At 38.5% G+C, this 22,611-nt stretch overlaps 1 protein-coding gene across 3 annotated transcripts in view; it reads right to left on the bottom strand.

The window, feature by feature from the left end:
* The window catches only part of TENT4A (terminal nucleotidyltransferase 4A), a gene marked incomplete at its 5' end in the record, with an annotated part of 61,694 nt that overhangs the window by 11,863 nt on the left and 27,220 nt on the right, over window positions 1–22,611 (bottom strand). For 2 of the 3 annotated variants that reach the window (XM_081996353.1, XM_081996354.1), the window contains 4 exons: window positions 1,237–1,395; window positions 13,187–13,359; window positions 13,621–13,721; window positions 21,530–21,656. In XM_081996353.1, coding sequence (XP_081852479.1) covers window positions 1,237–1,395; window positions 13,187–13,359; window positions 13,621–13,721; window positions 21,530–21,656 — 560 coding nt within the window. The remainder of the gene's footprint in view (window positions 1–1,236; window positions 1,396–13,186; window positions 13,360–13,620; window positions 13,722–21,529; window positions 21,657–22,611) is intronic. The other variant, XM_081996355.1, reaches the window with a different exon arrangement.

Genomic DNA, 22,611 nt, shown 5'->3' with positions numbered 1-22,611 from the left:
TATGCTGAAATACAGAAAACACCATTTAAATTTAAGAAAAAACTTTTTTACTGGAACAAGTTACCCAGAGCAGTTGGGGAGTCTCCATCCTTGAAGATACTTAAAAATCTGACTTGAGCAACCTGCTGTAGCTGACCCCATTTTGGGCAGAAGGGTTGGACTGGGTGACTTCCAGAGGCCCCTTCCAACCTCAACTATTCTGCAATTCTGCAAAATACTTGAACAATCTCAAAGCAGAAACTGAAGCAAATACATCTTGTGTCATGCCCAAAGCATCAAGAAAGTGCTGAGTCAAATAAGACAAGGTCATTAAGTTGAAAATATCCTGGGCCTACATTCACAAGAACTGTGATAGAAGTATTGAGAGAAGGTAAACATAGTAAGAACCTGACCAAAACTAGGTTTCAAAAAAACCAGCTCATTATTTTACCATAGGCAAACTACAACCCACAACTTGCATTAAAGATCATGTGAGGCAGCTGTTTTGACTAATAGTTTTAATAATCAAGACTGAGGGAATACTTTCCTCCCAGATAGAGGCACTGAGGCTGTAAGAAAAACTGAGGATTTTTCTTGCCCTTGCACTATAATGGATACATTAACTAAAATACTTCAGGCTAGTTGAGTAACATACAGTTTCCCAGCACATTCAAGCACACATGTAATATTTTGGTAAAAACTCTTGTATAATTTTCATCATTTTCTGTTCTCTATCTTTAAAATGTATTCCAGAAAGTTACAAGTGTAGTCAGATCTGTTCGAAAAATTCAAAATCAAGACAACTAAACAAGCCTAGACAGGTCAGTAATATTTCTTCAGATTCAAAACCTAGCTTACAGATACATCACCTACATGAAGTTTCTATTTTAAGAACAGGAAGTTAAATAGCCTACAGATTTGCAAATATCCCACTGGTTAGGCACCAGGAGTCTCAAATACAACATAAGGAGTCACACATCTGACAATCTCTCTTCAACTTATTCCTAGGTGTCAGTGTGCTGTGGAAGGGCTCATATTCAGAGATGCATCTCAAACACCAAACCCTTTCCCACCCATTCTTCTCCCCACACTTCTGACATGCCAGAATAAGTACTTTTATGATTACATGAAGTTTAGCACATGCTATATGAAGGTTCTCTTCAGAGGTTTTTAGACTGACAGCACAGCGCAAATGATCTACACTTCTGGTTTGATCACTTTCTCATTAAAAAGTCGCTCCATTTAGTTGGCTCATACCTGATTACTGGCGGCCATTATCAAGGTTCTCGTAGGCGCAGATTGGGGTTTACCACTTGGCATAGGCAATGCGGGTGGTAAACTGGCCATAAGCTGAGTCGGTGCTTGCAGACTGAACTGGTAAACATTAGGAGCTGTGCAAGGTGGTGTATCAGAATCCTTTTGGCAGAGAAAAAGGGGAAAAGAAAAGCAACTTTACAGAAAGTACAGTATATACAGGCTATGCATGTGAAAAGGCACCCAAATACCAACTCATGTGAATACTGTAAAATTTTTTTTTTTTCCCATGGTAAAAATAAAATACAAGCCAGCGCTATGTTTATTTTACACATCTAGCAAAAGTTTAATTGAACCTGCATCAAGGAGACAATGTCAACAGGCCTACAGCAATCAGGTCAGTTCCAATCAGCACAATCTAAAGCCAAAGTTATATCTCTACCAAATTCGAATTAAAAGATGGGAACTAAAGTTGGGAAAAAAATGGAACAAGAACAGTGACACTGCTAGTGTTACAAGGGCTAAAATTTTTAGTGTCATGACAGAATCAGTCCTCTGAATAGTGTTCTGGATTGTACTTATCTGTACAGCAAAGTTACTCACTGTAATTGTTATAGTCTTCTCCCATTCTACCCAGCAACAGCAAAGTTAGGGCTCCACCTACCAAGAAACAAGGAGATGGTCTGCCAGTCAAGACTAGTATATGCATACCAGTCACTTCACTGGTAGTTAGGAGTTCTATTCCCCTCGCTTTCCATCAGAAATCTGAGTGATAATTCTTCAGGGGAAGCAAGATGGATGTAAGATTACAGAAAAAGATCCTGTAATAGAACTGGTATTACTGATTACTATTCCTCCTTCTTCCAGCCTGACTGACAGCAATTACAGATGCATCATAAGCAGTCATACTGGTGACGTTAAAAACACTGAGTGCCTGAAGCACTTAACAGACAACAAGCAAAGAGGCAAGCACAGATGCATGGGTTTATAGGAATTACTGAAGTCTGAAAACACCCGACTGACTGCCTCAATTCTTATATGACCAATTATTTTCTAAGCTGAGAAAGTTGAAAAGCAAGCTACAGCCTTTAGAAACAACAGTGAACACAGATCTTGTAAAACTTATTTTTCAGTCATAACACAATGGAAACAGATAAGTAGCTTTACCCACATTTTACTGCTGCTTTTTTACCTTGCCCTTAACTCCAGAGTATTCTGAACTTGAAAATAATGGAAAAACCTATTCTTTATCTCAAACCACTAGTGGTTTTTTTCCATTTCCAGCCATCTGGCTCAAAGTATAGCAAGAGATGGGGCTTGGCCAATTAGTTTAGGAGTTACCATATTAAAAGACATTAATGGCTCCTATCAGCAAGGATCTTTACTGTTAAAGTAATTACTGAAATATTCTATTGCTCTTTCTCTAAAGATTGATTGCCTGGAAGCAAAGACTCTTCACTTAAACCAAGCAAACTTTAAATAGATCTCCAACACTACTACTTGCCCTTACATGGCCTTGCTTTCCAAATTAGATTCTTCAGTTAGAGAATAGGCTGTCTAGGAAAATATTTTCAAGAACAGAATCAGGAAGATATTTTAAAGTTTTTCTTGGGGAAAGAAGAAGGTCATTTAAGAGAGACAGACAGTTGCAAATACTGGGCAGTCTACGCAATGACCTACTAGAAAGCAGAACTGCATCCCAGCTGAAGTGAATACCCACAGTAGAAACAATCCTCAATAAAACTGTCTGCTATTAGAACAATCACTCCTTTATTGGTCCACATAAAGTTGTGCTTACTAAAAAATAAGTTCTAGAAAGAAAGGAGCTGCTCTGCTACTAGGTCAACTCGTGATAAAAGTTACAGTATGCCTTTGTGAAGCAGTTTCAGATTATTTACATCACAAATTCACTAGAGACAGATCATACTGGTAAGAAGAATCTGTGCAGAAACTTAAGTCTTATGAGACAACTACATGCTGTAGCACTGATCAAAAAATTAAGCTTAGTTGTATGCACATGCAAAGATGACTGCCTGGATGAGACGGCATTTTTCTTCTTTGCCCAATCCTACAATATGAGCCACAGGAACAGGCTAAGGTCTCTACAAAGATGAAGCTGGTATGTTCTTAACTAAGCAGGTGGTAGAGTCAGGCACAGGGGCACGAATTCGGATTTCCAAGCTGAAGTTTTGTTAGACGCTATTGGTCATAGAATTGTTAAAAAGCTTGTAAGAAGATGGAAAAATATAAGAAGAGGGGGTAGTCATGTTTGAACTTCTGAGCAAGCTCACAAATAACCATGAGCAGGCAGATGGGAGGGAAATGGGGATCTTACTGTCTATCCAAGCCAGTGTGTTATCTTCTGCAATACAATCTTCACAAACCTGACCAGAGAATAGTTTTTGTCTCTCCATTCAAAGAATCTCCCCTTTCTCTTCTGCTTAGATCTGTTTAGGCCGTCTGAAGATTCACACACTTAACCCAGATCGGACGTTTCCCACTTGTAAGATTCCTAACTTTTTGTTGCAGAAAACCTCTTAACTCCAGTATGGAAGCAGCAGCAGATAGAAAAGGGATTCATATGGTTTAACTGAGACTAGATAAATTTCAGCCTAAGGAAGCTTGTGTTGCATTAATTTTGTAACAGGTATGTTCTTCTGCCTCATGTCTCATACAAGTAGATTGTATCTCTCTTCTGAGGCGATCCTGGATTGCTAACAGGATTACTGTATGGAGTTGAAATGATGACTTCTCATCAGCATCAAAATCCTTTTGTGAAGAGAAGCATTACTTTTCTTACTCAAACTGAAAGGTTAATCTCAGTGATCAGAAAATTGAGCGTAATGTGAACAAAACTGATTTTCCACAAGCACTGCCTCCACTGAGAGATTAAGTATTACTTGGTCTTCTGGACAGGATTCTTAAGTGTAATGTGCAAACTTGAAGCATTACAGAAGCTTGGAAGACCTACAAGTAAGTTAAGTGCATACAGGTAATACTCCAACTCTTTAGATCCATGTCCGGAAGACAAAAGCTCTGACCCTTACTGGGGTAAGGGCTACAGAGGTCACATTGTAAAAGGATGAATCTAAAATAAAGGGGTAAGATCCCCCAATTCATTTTAGCAAATAAACTATCGATAAAGCTACAAGTGCTTTAAAAGACAAGATAAGTTCCTGATCTCTTGAATACTACCACCTTGAATGCCTATCATACAGCGTCCCTCATCCAGCAAGGAAAATATGTTCTAAGGAGATGCTTTTGGAAAAACAAAGAGTGATATAGGCTTATCCTACTGTGAATTTTCCATTTTAAAACATACTCAGGAAGTCGAAATTGGTTTAAAGAGTAAGAACTTAGTACCTGAAAGGACAACTTCTGCTACTCATAGCATTGATTACCGAGGACTCTCATTTACCTTAATGTTGGAAAGAAGATAAAGTACGGAAGAGACCTCAAGTGTTACTGATGAACTCTCACCTAATTGCAAATTTTGCTTGATAAATGGGATCCCCTAGCCTTCTGTCTAGACAAAAACAGTGAAACACTGCAGTCTATGAAAGATGAAGAGCTGAAGTAATCTTACAATCCAAACTTCTCTTCCTGACATTGGAAAGAACAAAAAAAATCCTTTACTGTTCTGCAAAATGCATGTCCCATTACAAAAAATCCCAGGACCTCATCAGCAAGAGATTATTTACTCACCAGAAGCTCCTTACTAACTAGGTCTGGCCGTAAGAGCTTATTCAAATTCCATTAATAACTTGAGGCTTAAGACAGAAGGTAAACTGTACTGGTACATTCATCCATCAAGACAATAGTTCAGTTTCCACAAATTTCATATGCACTCAATTATACTCATAAGCTTCCTTTCCATGATTCTAAATGCATGAAAAAGTGGCACCTTCTGCTTTGTTTCACGATGTAGTCAGTTGAGATATTCAATTGGCTAACAATAGCTACCATTTTAGAGCTTTCAACACAGTATATTTTTAAAAATTGGAGTGGCCTAAGAAGATTAATTCATGATCCCAGTCTAAGTTTTGGCCCAGTGATAAAAGACTATCCTAGAAGACAGTATTTAGAAATAAAAACTTAAACAATAGAATATAAGTTTCTTGCTAATGTGATATATTTGGGTTCTTAACACCCCACTCACCCCCCAAGAATGAACTACAGAGGTCCTGGCAAAAACGTTCTTATTGTTTCCATTCTCCAAACTGCTCCCACTAATTAAACAATTATTTTTAATTTCCCACAACATTCAGGAGCTGGAAGCTGTGAGAGAACAATGACAACTTCAGTAAAAATTGTGTTCTATCTTTGAAAGCAAAGAACTGAAAATAGTAAGAAAATTGGTGTTTACAGTTAACACTTTATACAGATTTTTTTCATGTGCTCCTCTCCTTTCTTACAATTAAAGTGATTTAACAGATAACTGCTGCCAGTCTTACTCCTTTTACCTCTTTTCCATTCTGGCCTTCTCCATTACACTTGCATTAGCATTTGACATTATTACAAGACAATTCACAGAGGTGAACCACAGAAACAGCAATCCCCTTGCTACTAAGCTTCATCTTCTGAATCAGCTCACCACAGTTTTAGGTGAACACCAGTGCAGAAAGCAGGAGCTGTTAGTTAACAGAAACATCCCTTGCAAGAACATGTAACTAGTGCATTCGCTTAGTAAAAGTGTAAAACCACACTCCTTAGAACGTAAAGCAACACCAGCAGACATTTCATAGTTTGGGGCCACGTGCCAGGGCAGAACTTCAATGCATACTCTATCTTGAATGGTTTTAGCCCCAACATACTTTAATCTGCTTGATAAATCAACATGGTTCCAATGTGATTTCATGGATTACACTCCCTCCATCTCATTGATTCAACATCAGCTTGTGCCATTTCCCTTTTTGGTAGGTGGAGCCATAACTTTAACAATGGTGTAAATAAATGATAATTGAAATGAACAAAATTTCTACTTCTATGGGATGCCACAGAGTAGAGAATTTGCATCAATACAGTTGCACCATTTCCATTTGGCAGCCTATAAACAATACAAAACAGTTTTGAGTAAGATGCAATTGGTTGCTTTTTCTACCTTTAGGTCAACTGCATTACATAAGGAAAGTATCTTGGTCATTGTGCTTACAGAAGGGGAAAAGTGAAGGAGATATAGGATACACAAGCAAACTGTAAAATATGCATCCTCCAAAAGCATTAGTGTTTGTTTTACAGAAAGACAACTAAAAATGCAATCTCATTACTATCTACCAAGATTAAACACAAGCACAGTACCCCTTTAACCTCACCTCATTATATCCTGCCAGGCCTGACTGTGGGCTTATTCCATGTTTTATCAATACTCGCTGTATTTCAGATAAGCCACCTTAAAATAAGGTCACGAATAAAATTAAGTTTAATTAAAATTAAGTTAAAATTAAGCCACGAACAAAAAAGGTCCCAGAAGTGTGTCATTTCAAATTTCCTTTGTTACCCTCAATGTTTTAATTTCACAAGCTTTCAATTGGTCTGTTTTGTTAAGAGTACAGTAATATTTCAAGTTGGTGTTTTTCAAGGTAAGCACTAAATTATAGGACTCATTATGCAGGCTGAACATATACCATGCTAGAATATAAATATTGAATTTAGGTTTTCTTCCATCCTAAAATGGCTTAGGTACCTCTGTTTTTTTTCAAGGGAGCTAATGTTAAGATATGGCAAGAATACGACTAGCCTTTGGGCATCAGAAAGTAATCTGAGCTTGACTTTTACAAATTTGTGTGCTTCTCTCCTTGCTTCACTGACATCATAGCAGTAAAATCCAATTTTACTTGCTGATTTACACATTGTTTCTGTACCTTTACTGTTTAGAATAACTTGTTATTAAATAAACTTACGTTATAATTTTGTGTTCAAAATTGTGCCTCCTGCAGCTTTGCAGAAATTTACTTCAAGTGGATACAGATAAAAGACTGCTCAAGCAACTGAGACAGAAGAACTGAAGGAGAACATGGGACAGTGTAAAACAGCACATGGCCAGAGATATGGGTTAAAAAAAACAAAGACAAGTGTGGGACTATATGGCAAAAGAGGAAAATAGGCAAAAGCAGCACTGAGAAAATTTTTTCCCCTCCGGTCCACAGAAACGGTCAGTAATCTGCACAGCAAGAATAGAAGAATAGAGCTTTAAAGGATTTGGGGCTTAAACTCTTAAATGCCCCAAATCAAGTGCCAATCAAAAGCTTTTCCCTGGTAACATCAGGTTGTCTATGTCCTCACAATCAGGGTTGCCCACTGTTTTATTTGGAGACAAGCTGGCTACACATCAACACTTGTATCTTTCTTTAAAGATTAAGAGGCCTGCCTGCATTTTAGAGCACTTGCCACTATTTGTTCAGGAAGGGGAAAAGAGTAAGATATAATCTGCATTCTTCCACAAAAGGATGATCAAATAACCATACACATACTTGAATTGTTACTTTGGTTAGGACATGAGAATATCCAGGCATGTAGAAAGAAGGGAGAAAATCTGTGTAGCTCTTGCTCTCAGACTGAGAATTTTGTTAGGTCAACCCCTTCTGGCCCCTCTCCCTACACACACACATTTCAACTGGAACTCTACAAATTAATCACAGTCATTAAGACAGATTTCACAAGACTACATGAGCAGCTGCTGCAGTAACTATTCTGAAGTGTCTGTCCCTCTACTGCAGATAAGCACAGGCCTTACACCTGCAAATTTAATAATTTAAAAAAAAAGCAACATTTATCAGGACAAGATAATTCATACACTCTATCACCTCTATCTGTGCATAGGGAAGTACAACAGTTCCTGCTAATAAACTGAAATTCACAGTCTTTGACTAATAGGAAAGAAGGGGAGATAGTGATAACTTCATTAAGCATGTTGAGTTCAAATATTAAGCCACAATTACTGCAGAGCAAGTAACAGTTCCAAAGTCATTGTGGATCTTGTATGCACTTAGCAGAATGATAGGAATAATGAGTATTAGTCTTACTGGTCATATTTATATAATACTCTCACAATGTAAGCATCTGATGAAAGTACTGAATACGTAATACTTTAAGACAGTGAAAAGACACATTCCATGAAATGCTTAAGGTACTGCTTGGCATATCCCCTAGCTGATGGGGACAGAATGGTGGGCAGATCAAGCACTGACATTCTGATGAAAGGTTGTTATAAATCCTGAACAGCAATGGCTACAGCTAAAATTTAAAGAACAGTCTGAAACAACATAATGTAAATGCTAAAACGTTAGAGGCAAGGATTGTGTTCTCTCCCAAACTAGACTACACAGGTACCTTATTCACTGAAACTTCAACTACCTTGACATGACTGCATGGTCTTGAGAAGTCAGAACTCTTCATAAAATTATCTTGTCATAGAAGCCCAAAGAACATTATCACCAGAAACAAAGATAAGGCATATGAAATTTCTTAGACTCAAACTTCTAACAGACAGCTTTGAGATTCTGTGCTGGACTGGATATGAGATTATATATCCATTAGGAACAGAAAAGAGCTTTAGAACTCGCCTATGAGCCATTACATCCATTTCTGATATGCAGGTATCACTGTCACATTAAATGCTATGCCCTATTTGGCATAACTGCATCAAAACTGCGGAGCATTCTTAGCACCAGGAATTACACCAGACCAAAATGAGACTGCAAAAACATACCTAGGATTATTTTCTACTTGGCAGAGACTGTTGATCAGGCAGTAGATATTCTCCAGAATCACTCTAGCACTTCCTGACCTAATAAAAAGCAGCTTTCCACAATGCTTAAGTAATAAGAAATCCAAGTCACCAGTTACAGAGTGCAGGTCCATAACAAAAAAGCATCCAGGAAAAAAAAGGCATTTTCAAGAAGAATTTGGTCACTGCTTAGGTCCTCAGACTGACATCTGCAACTAGCCAGAACAAGCAGAGAGCTGGAGGCAAACATAGCTCATTTCATTTGGTTTCAGATTCTCGTAACAATCACTCAACTCAGTATGAAGGTTAAAGTGAGATTTCCTAATGCCAGAGGCTTATTTTCTATTGTGGAACAGTTTGACTCTTGCTCCCATAGAGTAAAAACTCATACACTTTGCACTGTCCTTGACAGCAAAGGTATTTATAAAGCATCTTCCATTATTTACTTCAACATTTGTTGGATCATGTGGGAACGTGTAGTATTTTGCAACTTACCTGTTTGCATAAGTGAAGAATACACACTACCTTTTTGTCAGGGCAGCATATAGTATTTTAAATACCTGCACAGCAGAATAATTCACTGAGAAATGACTTACTACGTAGATCAGTTTGATAATTAACAGAATTCAGAAACATGTACACGCAGTTGAATGCATTCTGATGATCAGATTCCCTGTATCCATAGGTTTATTTCCATGTGTTCCTCAGTTCGCTCTTGATCACTGATTTTTATATTCTTCACAGAGCTGAGGTAACAGGCCAGGAACTTCAGTACTCAGTATTCAGCGAGGAACTATATTAGAAGTGCCAGTGAGAGAGTCAGAGCTCTGTGTTGACATGTGCAGTAAGACAAACCTATAAACTGAACAGCTATCTCACTAATAGTAATGCCAGAAGAGATTTCTCTTCTACACAGTCTTTGATCCAAAATTTATTGGTCTTTATGAAAGGTTTATTTTATTAAGATTTCGCAGTTTGCTAGGACACTTACGAAAGAAGGCACAACTAGAATTTCATCAGCCAAATAATGCTAGCATAAAGTATTTTGCAAATAGCTTTGCTGCCTTGGAAAAATCTATAAAAGGATACTTTTTGTACAAATTATGATTCAGTCTCATTAGATCCAGTTCTTAGTTTTGGGCTCTACAGACAGTCGCCCAGAAGTGTGCTCCCTGCAAGCTAGCCCTGGCTGTGCAGAGATGAAAGCAATCATCCTTCTGAATTGGAGACAGGGTACTGAAGAAAAGCATATACATCTAAAATACAGGGAAAGAGAAGACTGTCCTTGAAGGAGGCAGTTCTCTTGTTCCTCAGTGGCACACAAGTTCTTCAAAAGGTTACCATCAGTGTGGTCACCAAAGGAAGGAAAGCAGTAGCAGGAATGGAAAGAACTCAGGGTAGTAACTTCCATTTTTCTGAGTATGTGCAAAAGTTGAGAGGCTGACTTCTAAGTGTTAGCTCGAAGTTTATGCCAATCCAGTCTCCATAAAAACCCACTCCTTACTGTTCTGACACCTATTCTCCTGCTGCTGGAACAAGTCTATAACCATCTCTATCTCTGAAGTGCCCTTAAGTCCAAGGCACCAGGAGCCTTGTCTATTCAGCTGCTGAGCCACATTTACAGAATATAAGGCAAAATCTGTAATGCTGCAGAACTTCAAGGAAGTGGATCTTCAGAAACCATACAGCATGCTGTATTGCAACCAACTAAACTGTTACAACCAACTATTAAACTATCGAGTTTAATTAAAAAAAATCTAGGACTCTATGAGCAAAACTGCACTGCTTTTATAATGCTTGCATACTTAAAATACACTGCCAAAATTGCTTCCAGAACATATTGATGAATACATGCAAGGCCTCCAGACTCATGGCCAGTGTACAGTGATGTCATGACTTCAGAATATAGCTACCTCTGTGCTAGAGCAGACAGATGGAATACTTGAACCTCAGTAGAAGCCGAAGTTCAGAGAGGGGCAATATGACCAGGTAAAGTGACAAGTTGCCAAGCCTATTTCCTTTTCCTCAACATACATAAGGTGACTTCTATTATATTGGTTGGCAGATCTCAGAAAGGTCACGGTGCATCTGGTCACTTTTACTAATGAAACTTTAGCAGTAAATTGAAAAGCAAATACACTATCAAGTCCCTCTAAAATTTGACAGCTAGGATCTTGTAGTTGATACACAGAAAAAGATATTCTACAGTCATGCAAAATAAATCTCCAAAAACAGTGTCTTGATGCAAACCTTGCTTAAGGTCAACAGTAACATCATAAGGATAAATATTTTGCTATTAAAGTAAAACCTTCATTATTGGGAAGAGATCAGCAAACTATCAATCTAGAATCTCCCTTTCTCCTACATTTTCTTTATAATCCTTGCTTTCAGTCTTCAGTATCAGAGAAATTCACAAGATTTAACTTTAAATGAATACAGAATCATTCCTGAAGAACAATCCTTCCACAAGATCAGAGCTAACACTACATATAAATCTACAGTGATGAAATACACCATATTCACATTCCCTTGTTCTGAAGCTGGCACCAAAGTTCACTACATCATACCTATTTGCAGTGCACCACAAGATTTGGCACACAACCAGTTGTCACACAGGCTAAACATTCCTTTGCTGGAATCTGGGCATAATATTACACCAGATCATGTCACAGATAGCCTCTTCGACTCCAGTAGAACAGGCTTCTCTTCCTGAATCAGGTGCTCAACCAGAACTTGCTCATCCTCACATATCCAAATATGAGTAGGATAAACTCATCAGTTATTTGTCAGAAACCTGCCATTCCATTCCAAATTAAGACAACATGCTGGCAGTCTACTAAGGACATAACACCAATAAATGACCAGGGCTTAAACTAGGGCCTGTCACAAGCACATAGGCATAAGGCTTTTTATTTTGTTAAAAAGGGTAGCATTTCCATTTACTTTGTGAATGCCCAAACTGATTGCAGGTCTTTCTTGTTGAGAGCTTCCTTTTCATTTTTCATTAATTTCTCTGGCATGGGGCAATGAAGTTTCATCTTCAACATGAGGCAAGGAGGGACTAACAAGAGGTCATAACCATTCACCACCCATTACACTGGGACTGCACAATATTAACCAAATATTTGCATTTTCCCATAAAAATTACTACAGCAAAATCTTTCTCGCTGACATACTCAAACCAGGAGCATGGCTAGTAGTATCACTGGCAAGCATCACGCTGTTCTTCTTCCATTGGCCAGATGGTGCAACTAAAGCATTTACTGTATTTACTGGAGGTGGACTGAGAAGACAATGCAACACAGAAAATTCAGTAGTGTAAAAGAATTACAGAAAGTAACCAGAACATATAAAGAAGGCACTTGTCCCTCAAAAGTTATTAAATTTTTATTGAATACAATTCCCAACTTTTAATTCCTTATTTGACTAGTTTTTGAAAGCAGTCAAGAGACAGGTACTTGGACATCTCTTGGCATCATCCAGTTATTCACTGTTGTAGTTAACCGGATATTACATCTTGTTCCAGCCAATACCTCTGCCTAGCATAGAATGCTTCAGTAGATCTATAATGAGCACCTCATGCCATGCAATGCAATTTTGTGCTTTATAATCTGCACTGCCCAATTCCATGTTGATTTAACTCCATACTGAAACAAAAACATCTTATAGAATCTTCAGAATCTGGGAACATACCTAAAGAGACTACAGCCTCCTCTTCCAGGAAGTTACAATAAAGCCCAGCAATTACTTTCCAACTGCGCTTTCAAACAAGGATGGTGACAGCCTTATTACTATTAAAACATGAACTGACTGCTTGGCTGAAAATAATATGGAATATTATTCACAGCATGATATGATGTTCATGTTCAGTTTGGGGTGTGGGGAAAAAGGATCAGAATTTGACAATGGGAGATTTTGCTTGATGAGGAGATTCATGAAGATGTATTTCTATTCTTCTACTTAATTAGCTACTGTCAACTTGGGTTTTTATATTTTATTACATCTAACTACTACCACAAAGAGTACCGAAGATTTAGGATGGAATTAAGACCCATTTAATGAAAATGTATCTGATCTTAGTAATTTCTCTGAGCAGGGAAAGCTACTAATTTGCTGTAGCAGTTTAGAGATAGTATCACATTAACTGCTGTTGTACCAGTTGAGGCTTTGAAGAGTATGATAAACTCTGCTGCTTATTAGTCTAACCCATTAAAAGAAAAAGCTTACAATGTCACTGCCGGAGAGTGATGATACAGAAGAGGCAGACGAGCCAGAGGATAACTGTTGTGTACTAGCCAATGACAACGCCAAACGTTGGTTGTAAGATGGTTCAGAGTCTCTGTTCTGTTGCTGTTCTCCATTGCATGGAGTTATCTGGTCTCTTATTTTCAACCTATTATCTGTTAACAGAAAACATAAGTATCATTTAAGAGCACAGAATACGAACACATGGGCCTTGACGTCTAAGACAACCTGCAGTTTAGCAAGCTAATTGAAAAACAGGCTCTGACAAAACTAGTCTTGGGTTACAAAGTTACAAATTCCTTTTACTTTTTCCCACATATCTGAAAGTCGTTAATTTCAAGGCATCAGTATTTTGAGTTACATCAAATTCAAGAACAAAAATTTAAGTTGATTTCAAAGTTTCCTGCTATACCTACCAAGTTCAGGTGATAAATTAATTTTGCTCCCCCACTTCTTTTTAATCCAGGCCCTGTAGTCAATCACTTCTTGGGTCACTTTGATGATTCTACCTAATGTGCTAAAAAAATTTTCAATTAGGTATTAAACAAGGACTGTTGGTTACGTATTTACAAATATTTGCAAGCATTTCAACAAGCAATCAAATTATGCTAAAAGACAGTTTCAGATAACCCTAACCAAAGAATCCTTTTGAACTTTCATTTCCTTAGCCCACCATTGAATCCACTGAAGTGTCACAATTTTTACATTACTATATTACTTATCTTCTACCATACTCATAAGCAAGCACTGACACATAAGTAAGATTTTTATTCTGTACTTCTAAATGGAACGCATCTTAATTATCAAGTATGTACATGCAGATACCAGTGTATTTGATAAAAGCTAGTTGCAGATTCTTGCATTTTTCTGTACAGAAAATATTTTTTCCACAGAATCTGGATTACAACAGTTATGGGATGCATTGAAGACATTAATATCCCAGCCCCGCAGCCAACCTTCACACTGAAGACAGAGACCTTCACTAGTCCTTGCTTACAGATTTACAAGATAACTTAAAATGTGCAAGATCTCCACAATTATAAAGGAAGTACCATGGATCGTGAGGTAGTGGGAACAAGAGACAGACTGGCTCTAAAACCAGAGTAAGTTAGAATTTAAGAAAATTCATAATAGTAACTGGTTCAAAGAAAAAGCCTACGTGGTCCTGCTGAACAGTGACTAGTTAATCGACAAGTAAAAAGTAATGGCTTTTCCAACATACCTACCTTCGCAACATTCAGCTATTTGAATTGTACTTCTTGAGCAGGACTTGTGTCCTTGTTTGAGAGCTAAACTTTCAAACTTTCCTTTCATCAGGGACTAGTGGCTAAAATACTAGCTATAAACTCCATGCTCAAGGTACACGAAGGACTGACTATTGTACAAGAATGGGGTGTGAAAAGTTACTATCCTGGAGAAGGTAATGTTATTTTAGTTTTGAAAATCTTCAATGGTTACAGTAAAGCTTATTTTGTATTTCACATCATAAAGGTACATTGTACCTGTACCGCAATTTTCTTTTGGTTTAGGTGTATAACAGGAAGGGAGGACATACATAGCCTAAATGTATTTAGGCTACCTTTATTAGGTCATTTCATAGTAACACTTTAAGAAGAAGCAATAATACTCCTACTGGCTTAGGGATTACTATTACATGCAAGACTAAATACCACATGTTCCATGTTTAGCCTTCCAACTTCGAAGACATGTCAGTGTGTTAGTACTGAAAAAGGCAGTCCAGCATTTTAAGAAAAGTTGAACCAAACAGTATCATCTAAGTCACAAGTCCAATAGCAGCAGAAGGACCACACGGACAGAATGAACATCAACCACCATCTTATTTATGTAATGTAAATAAAACGATGCATGTTGGAAAATAAAATCATGAATTTCACATGCAGAATTAAAGGCATGGTTGTCACCACTCAGCAGCTGAAGGTCTGGGTTATAATACATAATTCTTTGGAAACCACAGTTTAATAGCTAAGTAGAGCACATTAAGAAAGGAACAAATAAAACACAGGATAGTATTTTGTCAACATACACTCCCATGACATAACAGCATTTTAAATACTCGATGCAGTTCTGGTTTCTCAATCTCAAAAAGGAAGTTAATGAAGACAGGGATGACCAATACTTCAGAGAATCAGCTGTGGCCTTGAAGCTGCCGTTCCCCATACAGCAATGCCAGTTATAGGACTCAAACATAAACATGCTGGGTCTGTTCAGCACTAGGACAGAGAAGGAAATCTTGCAGCTGAAAAGTTTCATCTGAGAATGTCTTCAGATTTGAGCTTTTACTCCAGGATAACCTATAAACGCCACAACTACTACCAGCTGTGGCCTTAGAACCAGAAAATGAACGTAAGTGAATAACACAAGCTCTTACGGAGAAGTTTGTCAAATCTGAAGCTTCTTGAAGTACTTTCCCAGAAGCAAATCAATAGTCATGTCTTTATATACAAGAAGGAAAATGAATGGTATAGGATGGTATTTTCATCAGCCTGGTGACTGATACACCAAAAATGCCTGCTATCAAATAGGTGTAAAGGGTGAAACTACTGTTACACCAACAACTATGGCAGAGTTGCACATACAGAACCTGGGAATCTTCTCTCACTAGCTCCTTTCACAGAGAATAGAGATCAAAGCCCCAAACTCTCATTTTTGGTAGAAAGATAGAAAAAAGGGCAATTCACTAAGTTATTAGGTCAGGAGTTCAAAGGCAGATCCATGCTACATTGCTCATACACCGAAATTAAACACATTCATTATGAGACATCAGAAACTGAAAGGTGGTTAAGGCTATACTGCCATATACTTAATATAGCAGCAAAGAAACAGGAAGCAAGTGTAATCAAACTGGATACTGCTCTCAAAGAACACTATTTCATATGCATGGGACTCGAGCACATCCACAGGTTCAGAGAACAATTTTTTTAAAATAAACATTTAAAAATTGCGCTTATATCTGTTTTCAACACTGAAAATGCTTAGGAACAAAGAAAAAAACTGTTAATCTGTCCCACCTTTAGTGTGAGGAAATTTCATGCTTTTCCGTTTCTTTCTTTGGCTGAGGCCAGAATTTCTACAGATATGAGACAGTCCCACAACTCCTCAAAGATGCTTCTTTGGAAGACATGGGAAAACCAGTTAACTGGTCAATAAAATTTGACAGCTCTCCTATGAAAGACACCCCATTAAGGTTTTTCCCTGAATATTATCATATAATAAAACCAGGAATAAGCTATTTACATACCTAGTTTATTTTATGATAAGAGCTTAGACGCTCCTCTTTTTACAGAACGCAAGCCCTCAGTTCACAGGGACACTTTCTAGCTGTCATTACAGCATAACTACAGTGCAAACAAATCTTAACATCACTGTTAAAGGGCTCAGATTGCTGACATTAAGATTCAGTAAAATCAAATATCTAAAGCTCCAGACAAGCTCCATATGAACAAGAGTACCAGAGCAGGAAAAAACATCAAGTCTGTGAAAGGTCAAAATAATTTTTCAGTTGTCCTTAACTGAACTTAAAAGATATCCCCCAATGTTAAAAGGACAATATAATCTAAAAGCAGACTATGGAGCTCCTAAGTATCTGCTTGAGCATGAGGACAGAAAAAAAAATAAAAGTCTGACACCTTTACCCAGACAAATACTCCTTGTAGGAAAAGCTGATATTGCTGATACCTCTTAAGAGACAGCATGTGTTCTAGTGACAACCACCAACCATTCAAGATGTGAAGCAAAGGAAGGACTGTTTCAGACAGCATATTTCTGCTTTCTGTATCAGCAGATCTAGCAGGCAAATGTAATATTCCCTTAGACAGTTCCCAGAGCTCCCAGGACTATCTTGGCCATGCAGGGGCAACCCAAATCTAACACACAGACCTGTCAGCAGCTAGATCAGTTGAACTGTACGCTAGGAACAGACCGAACAGCTTTCAAGCACAGAAGTGGAAAGATCACTTTATACATGGCCCAGACTACTGTTGTTCTTAAGGTTATCACCTGTAAATGACAACTCCAGACATACAAAACCCTGCCAAGACTTCCTCAAACTCTGAACTCTGGCCTGTTGGCATGACAGTCCCTTTCCCTCATCCACCTGCACCACATGTCTGGCACCAAAAAGGAGGAACCTGTTACCAATCTGCAACTCTACAAACTGAAGAAAGGTTTCAAAAGTCTTAGTTATACTGGAAGGCACATCAGAGCAGAACCAGTCTTCCATTCCTCATTTCATATGACCTCATCTGCCTCCCAAATGTGGCTATGCTGCTGTTTAAAAATGCAGTCTGAGCACACATTTCATATCTGAACCATGTGACAGGCCAACATGTAAGCCAACATCATTATCTACAGACATACGTATTAGTCTAAGGATGCACTTTTGTCACATCCAGATCAGCATAAATTGTGGCTGTCAAATGGTACAATACCACTCTCTCCATCTTCCCCCAAATGTGAACTCCTGCTGCTTCTCTTGCTTCTGATCTGCCCATCATGCAGCCACAAGCTGGATCAACTTCTTAACATGACAGAAGTGTTGACGTATTTGTTTTCAGTCAAACCAGAGAGTTCATCTGACTTGCCTTCTGACTGCACGATCACTAGATCTGATCCAAGGCAAGACTCAGGAGTATTCAGACTGAGAAGTAAGAAAAAGAGCAGCTGACAGGAGATAGCTCACAGATAGGCTAGACAAGGTATACTGTGAAATTGCACCTTACTATAGAGGCCATGGACAGAGTAGTAACAGATAGTCCACAATTTCAAATAACATGAATCAATGAGCAAGAGCTTGTTGCCAGACATCTGCTAAGGTTTCCTGTGGTTTATCAAGAAACAGATTAAAACTGGGAAAATGGTCAATAAATTTAAACTTCGTGACCAAAGAAGAGCAACAAAGCTGGTGAAGGGCCTAGAGAATAAGTCTTACAAAGAGTGGCTGAGGGAACTGGGGTTGTTTAGCCTGGAGGAAAGGAGGCTGAGGAGAGACATTGTTGCTCTCTACAACTGCCTGAAAGGAGGCTGTATCAAGGTGAATGTCAGTCTCTTCTCCCAAGTAACATGGGACAGGACAAGAGAAAACAGCCTCAAGTTGCACCAGGGAAGGTTTAGATTGGATATTAGGAAAAATTTCTTCACTGAAAGGGTTATTAAGCATTGGAACAGGCTGCCCAGGGACATGTTTGAGTCACCATCCCTGGAGGTATTTAAAAGACATGTAGACATGGCACTTAGGGACACAGTTTAGTGGTGGACTGACTTGGCAGTGTTAATAGTTGGACTTGATTATCTTAAAGGTCTTTTCCAACCTAAATGATTCTGTGAAAATATCACTCCTCACAGACTTCTTTAGTTAGCTCACTTAAGATGACACACTCTTCTCCAGAGACCAGCTATGGCCAAAGACCATACTAAAGCTGTTCAAAGAACATACTGACACTGACCCTCAAGCAGGAGCTATCCTGTCCATAACTGCATTTTACAGCTACACTCATGTCCCCATGGCACCAAATATTAAGAAATCAATTGTGATTTTCAGTCACCTTGGCTGAAGTCAACACCAAACTTCACCTTGCATACAAGTTGTACAGATTCAAAACAGATCAGTCTCCTCATTTTCCTGCTAGGAAAGCCCTTCGTTCCAAGATGATGGGCATCTGTTCACTCTTACAAAATCTACTGAACTGTCTATCAGCCTCTCCTGAGCTGTTCTTGAAACGGGTCTTGGGTGAGACAGACTGGGGACAAAATAGTGTTAAGGTAATTTGGGTAGCTGTAAGAATTACCTTCAGGACTCAGCTGATTACTGTTTCCACTCAGATAGAAGACAGCTTCCAACTCCCACTACACTCCAGATGTTATATTTGGAAGCTTAAATGAAAATGTCCGTAAGAGTGATTTGAATCTACCCCTTACTGTTCTGTGGCACTTGTTACTACAGAACATGGACAAGAAAGGCCTCGGCTGAAGGACCAAAATCTGACTTTTTTTTCCACACTGGGAATATCAGAAGCAGCAGCTGGCTAGAAAGACTTAAATTAACTTAGGTTTGTGTTCCTTTGAGTTGGACTGACCCTGAAAAAGAGCAGTAATGATGATCACCCAGAAAGATTTGAAATCTACCGAGGTTGTCATCTACAAAACAGGACTCTACACAGAAATTTTCCCTGCAAAGAGCTGATATGAATTCAAACCCACCAGGTAGTTCAAGAACAAACCTTTCCACTTAGAGGAAAGCTAGCCTCAATTATGATAAAACTGAATAAATTCAAGTCAGCCTGGGGAGTTCAGCCTCCTTCAAGTTCCTAAGAACACCATATAGCTAGTTACTGTTCTTAAAGGGAGCCCATTGCTTACAGTTTAACCTACCACTAACAAGCCGGGGCGGGGGGGGGAGGGGGGCAGAATGTATCAGAAAAAGGGGCTCATGGATGGCTAAGGCTTTAGGTCAGGCCACCACAAAAGTCTTTATACAGAGCCTGGACCACTCTGCTGAACAGGTGGAATAAGGATCTGAAATACACCTGGATTGCCAAGCACATCAGGTTTAACTAAAAACTGAGACTGAACATGGACTGATGTTGAGGTTCTGCAACAAACTTGTTTGCCAAACATTGCATCATCCACCTACAGGTCCTTTGGCATTGACAAGACTGGTGCTGGGGGAACTAGTTGCGTACAGGACTTTGTTGAATGCTGTTCCTCTTGAGACACCACTCCCTTTGACAGAATGGCAAGCCACTTGCATGAGAAGTTCTGAGCCTCAGACATCACTGGCAAAGACATCCCAGAACCAGCAGAAAGACAGGTCAGATATACAACACCTGAACACTGCTGCTGGGACTTCTCCCCAGGTTTGAAGTTGTGACAAAATTCAAGCATTTTCCCAAATACAGTATGAAGTGTACATGTGAAACACACATATTGATGACATCTGAGGCTTCCATTAAATGCCTTTATAAATATACTTTTTGATGTCTGTAATAAATTTAGGTACCACATGAGAGAATGACTATATTCTTTGGAGAATCACGAAGATGTTAATGAAAGTCAGGACCCAGGACTCAAGCAAAACTTCAAGAATCCCTAAGTTGTTCTATCTCTACTTATATAAGAATGAAGTTTCATTCAGCAGCAAGAATTGTCAGATAGGACACACATTTAACAGATACATCTTTAATCTATCTTAAAAGAACAGTCTCAAATGTCAGTGTGTAGCACTAAGTACCGCTCCTCCTGTACCTCCATCACACACACAAGTACAGTCTCAACCTTTGCAAATTTAATACCACAGAAAACCTAGATATTCAGACACTATCAAAATACTGTCAATTTTAAATCCACTAGTGAAAGACTGCATCCACTTTGTGGTAAACTTACTGTAGTAGAACTATTTCACCTTCCAGTGACATTAATGCTAGAAGTTAACAGCTTGACGAGAGTTTGGAATTTTATCTAGATGGTTTGTGTGACTTGTTACAGCCGTCCCTCCCCAGATTAGCTGGGGAGCTTAAAGCCATTTGGATTCTAGGGAAATCTCCACAAATAGATATCCTCTGATCTAGCCCAAATAATTTGTGCTGAGGATTAGAATAACAGATGCTAGAGCAGATAGAGGAATGAAAATACACGGCTGACTTGCCTTCAATTTCTTTCTCCTCCCCCTTTCAAAAAACAGAAAACTTGCAAAGGTGAGAGCTGAGAAAGTACTAGCTGTACAGTGTTTCCATGAAAGACATGAAGAACAGCATTAAAAACGGCATGTCTAAAAGTATGCTACTTTTAATGGCAGTTCTGACACTACTGCCAAGCTGAACTGATCCTTTTAATAGCTCAATTACCTATCAAGCCTTTTAAAACCGCTTATGGGAATATGTATTAAAGAACTAGGGAGATTTCTAGCCTTGTTGTCTAGTTTTGTGTCTAAGCAAGCAATTTGATCACACACATTTCTTTCTGCCATAGTACAGACATACATCATACCAAACATTAAACCATAAGACCTTCCTTTGAAATATTTTATGCAGAATGTTTGAGGAAAGGCCGATTATCTTTTGGCTCCCTTCCACACTAACAGAACCTCACACTGAACAGAACCAACATCCTGGGTTTTGTCATGCTGTCCTCACTTCAGTGCTGTACATTGAAGTATTACACTCATACCACTGGGCAGCCTAAATTTCTGGGCAGATTTCAATACAGCCACAGTTAAAACATTAAATAACAATATTTCTTTTATTGATTCAGATGCAAACGTTCCTAATTGATTACACAGACAAATGGATATTTAAAAAGTGGACTAATTACCTCTCAGAATCTCTATTTGGATATGATCTTGCAAGTGGTGATACTGCATGGCTAAGAACAATGTAGGCATAATCAAAAACTTGTTTCACTTGCATGGCACCGTAAGAACTTCTGCCAACGTCGTTTCCTGAAATAATGTGACAGTCATCAGATCATCTTTTTTTAATATCAGTAACCATAAAATTATTCATATTTAAACCTCTGAAGCCTTAACAATACAGCTTAACTCTGTTTAAACTGGTTAACCCATTCAGCTCATATCAGGAACAACTAAGTGTGCCTATCTCAATAAAAGAAGCTAACCTTAGGAATGATATTTAACATTATGCATTCAATTTACCACTTTTAAAATATTGATGTATCAGTACCTGAAAGAAACAAAGAATAGAGATCACCTTAATGCTCTTACAGTCGTCTTAAGGGGGAACCTACCAAGCTTCAAGCATCATGTCTCACTTACCAGTAGAGTTTCTGCAGGCCAAATTCAGCTTAAAATTCCACTTGTGCAACCATATTATCTTCATAGGGCCAAGTATACTTACATCAACCCCTACTTAACCTTATCAAACTACAGATTAATAAACCAGCTCATACAGGTTATTTATCTCCACAGGATAAACCAGTTTGTCAAAATCTATCACAGAGGATTCCAGAACTTTGCACAGCATTGTTTTTTTCATCAAGTTTGTGGCACTTCTTGACTGCCCCTCTTTAAGCATGAGTGACGTTTATAGCAGAACTCCTTCCAAATCCAGTGCCATGTGTGAGGAACTGCAGAAGTTAAGAACATGCTGAAGGTTCTATATCAGTGACAACGTACAAGCATTGGTCTCCCATTTGACACCTAGAAAGACCTTGCTATTACTAGCAAGAAGAAACATTTGAGGGTTTTTTGTAGATATGTTTGGCAGCAGCCAGCAAAGGTTCGTTGCCACCACTCAATTTAAGAAACACAAAGAAAACTTCCTTCAAATTGCATGTCTAAAATATAGACTAGATCTTGAGTGGGTATAAAGCTGCTTACAGTAAAAGACTCCCTCCTTCAGAATGATGCTTGAAATTATCTGAGAACACTGGAAAGA

This window comes from Phaethon aethereus (genome assembly GCF_964289735.1).
Source record: "Phaethon aethereus genome assembly, chromosome: 2".
In the NCBI taxonomy this organism is placed as follows: domain Eukaryota; kingdom Metazoa; phylum Chordata; class Aves; order Phaethontiformes; family Phaethontidae; genus Phaethon; species Phaethon aethereus.
The sequence above is the reverse complement of the archived record's forward strand: the minus strand, read 5'-3'. Positions and strand labels throughout refer to the sequence as shown.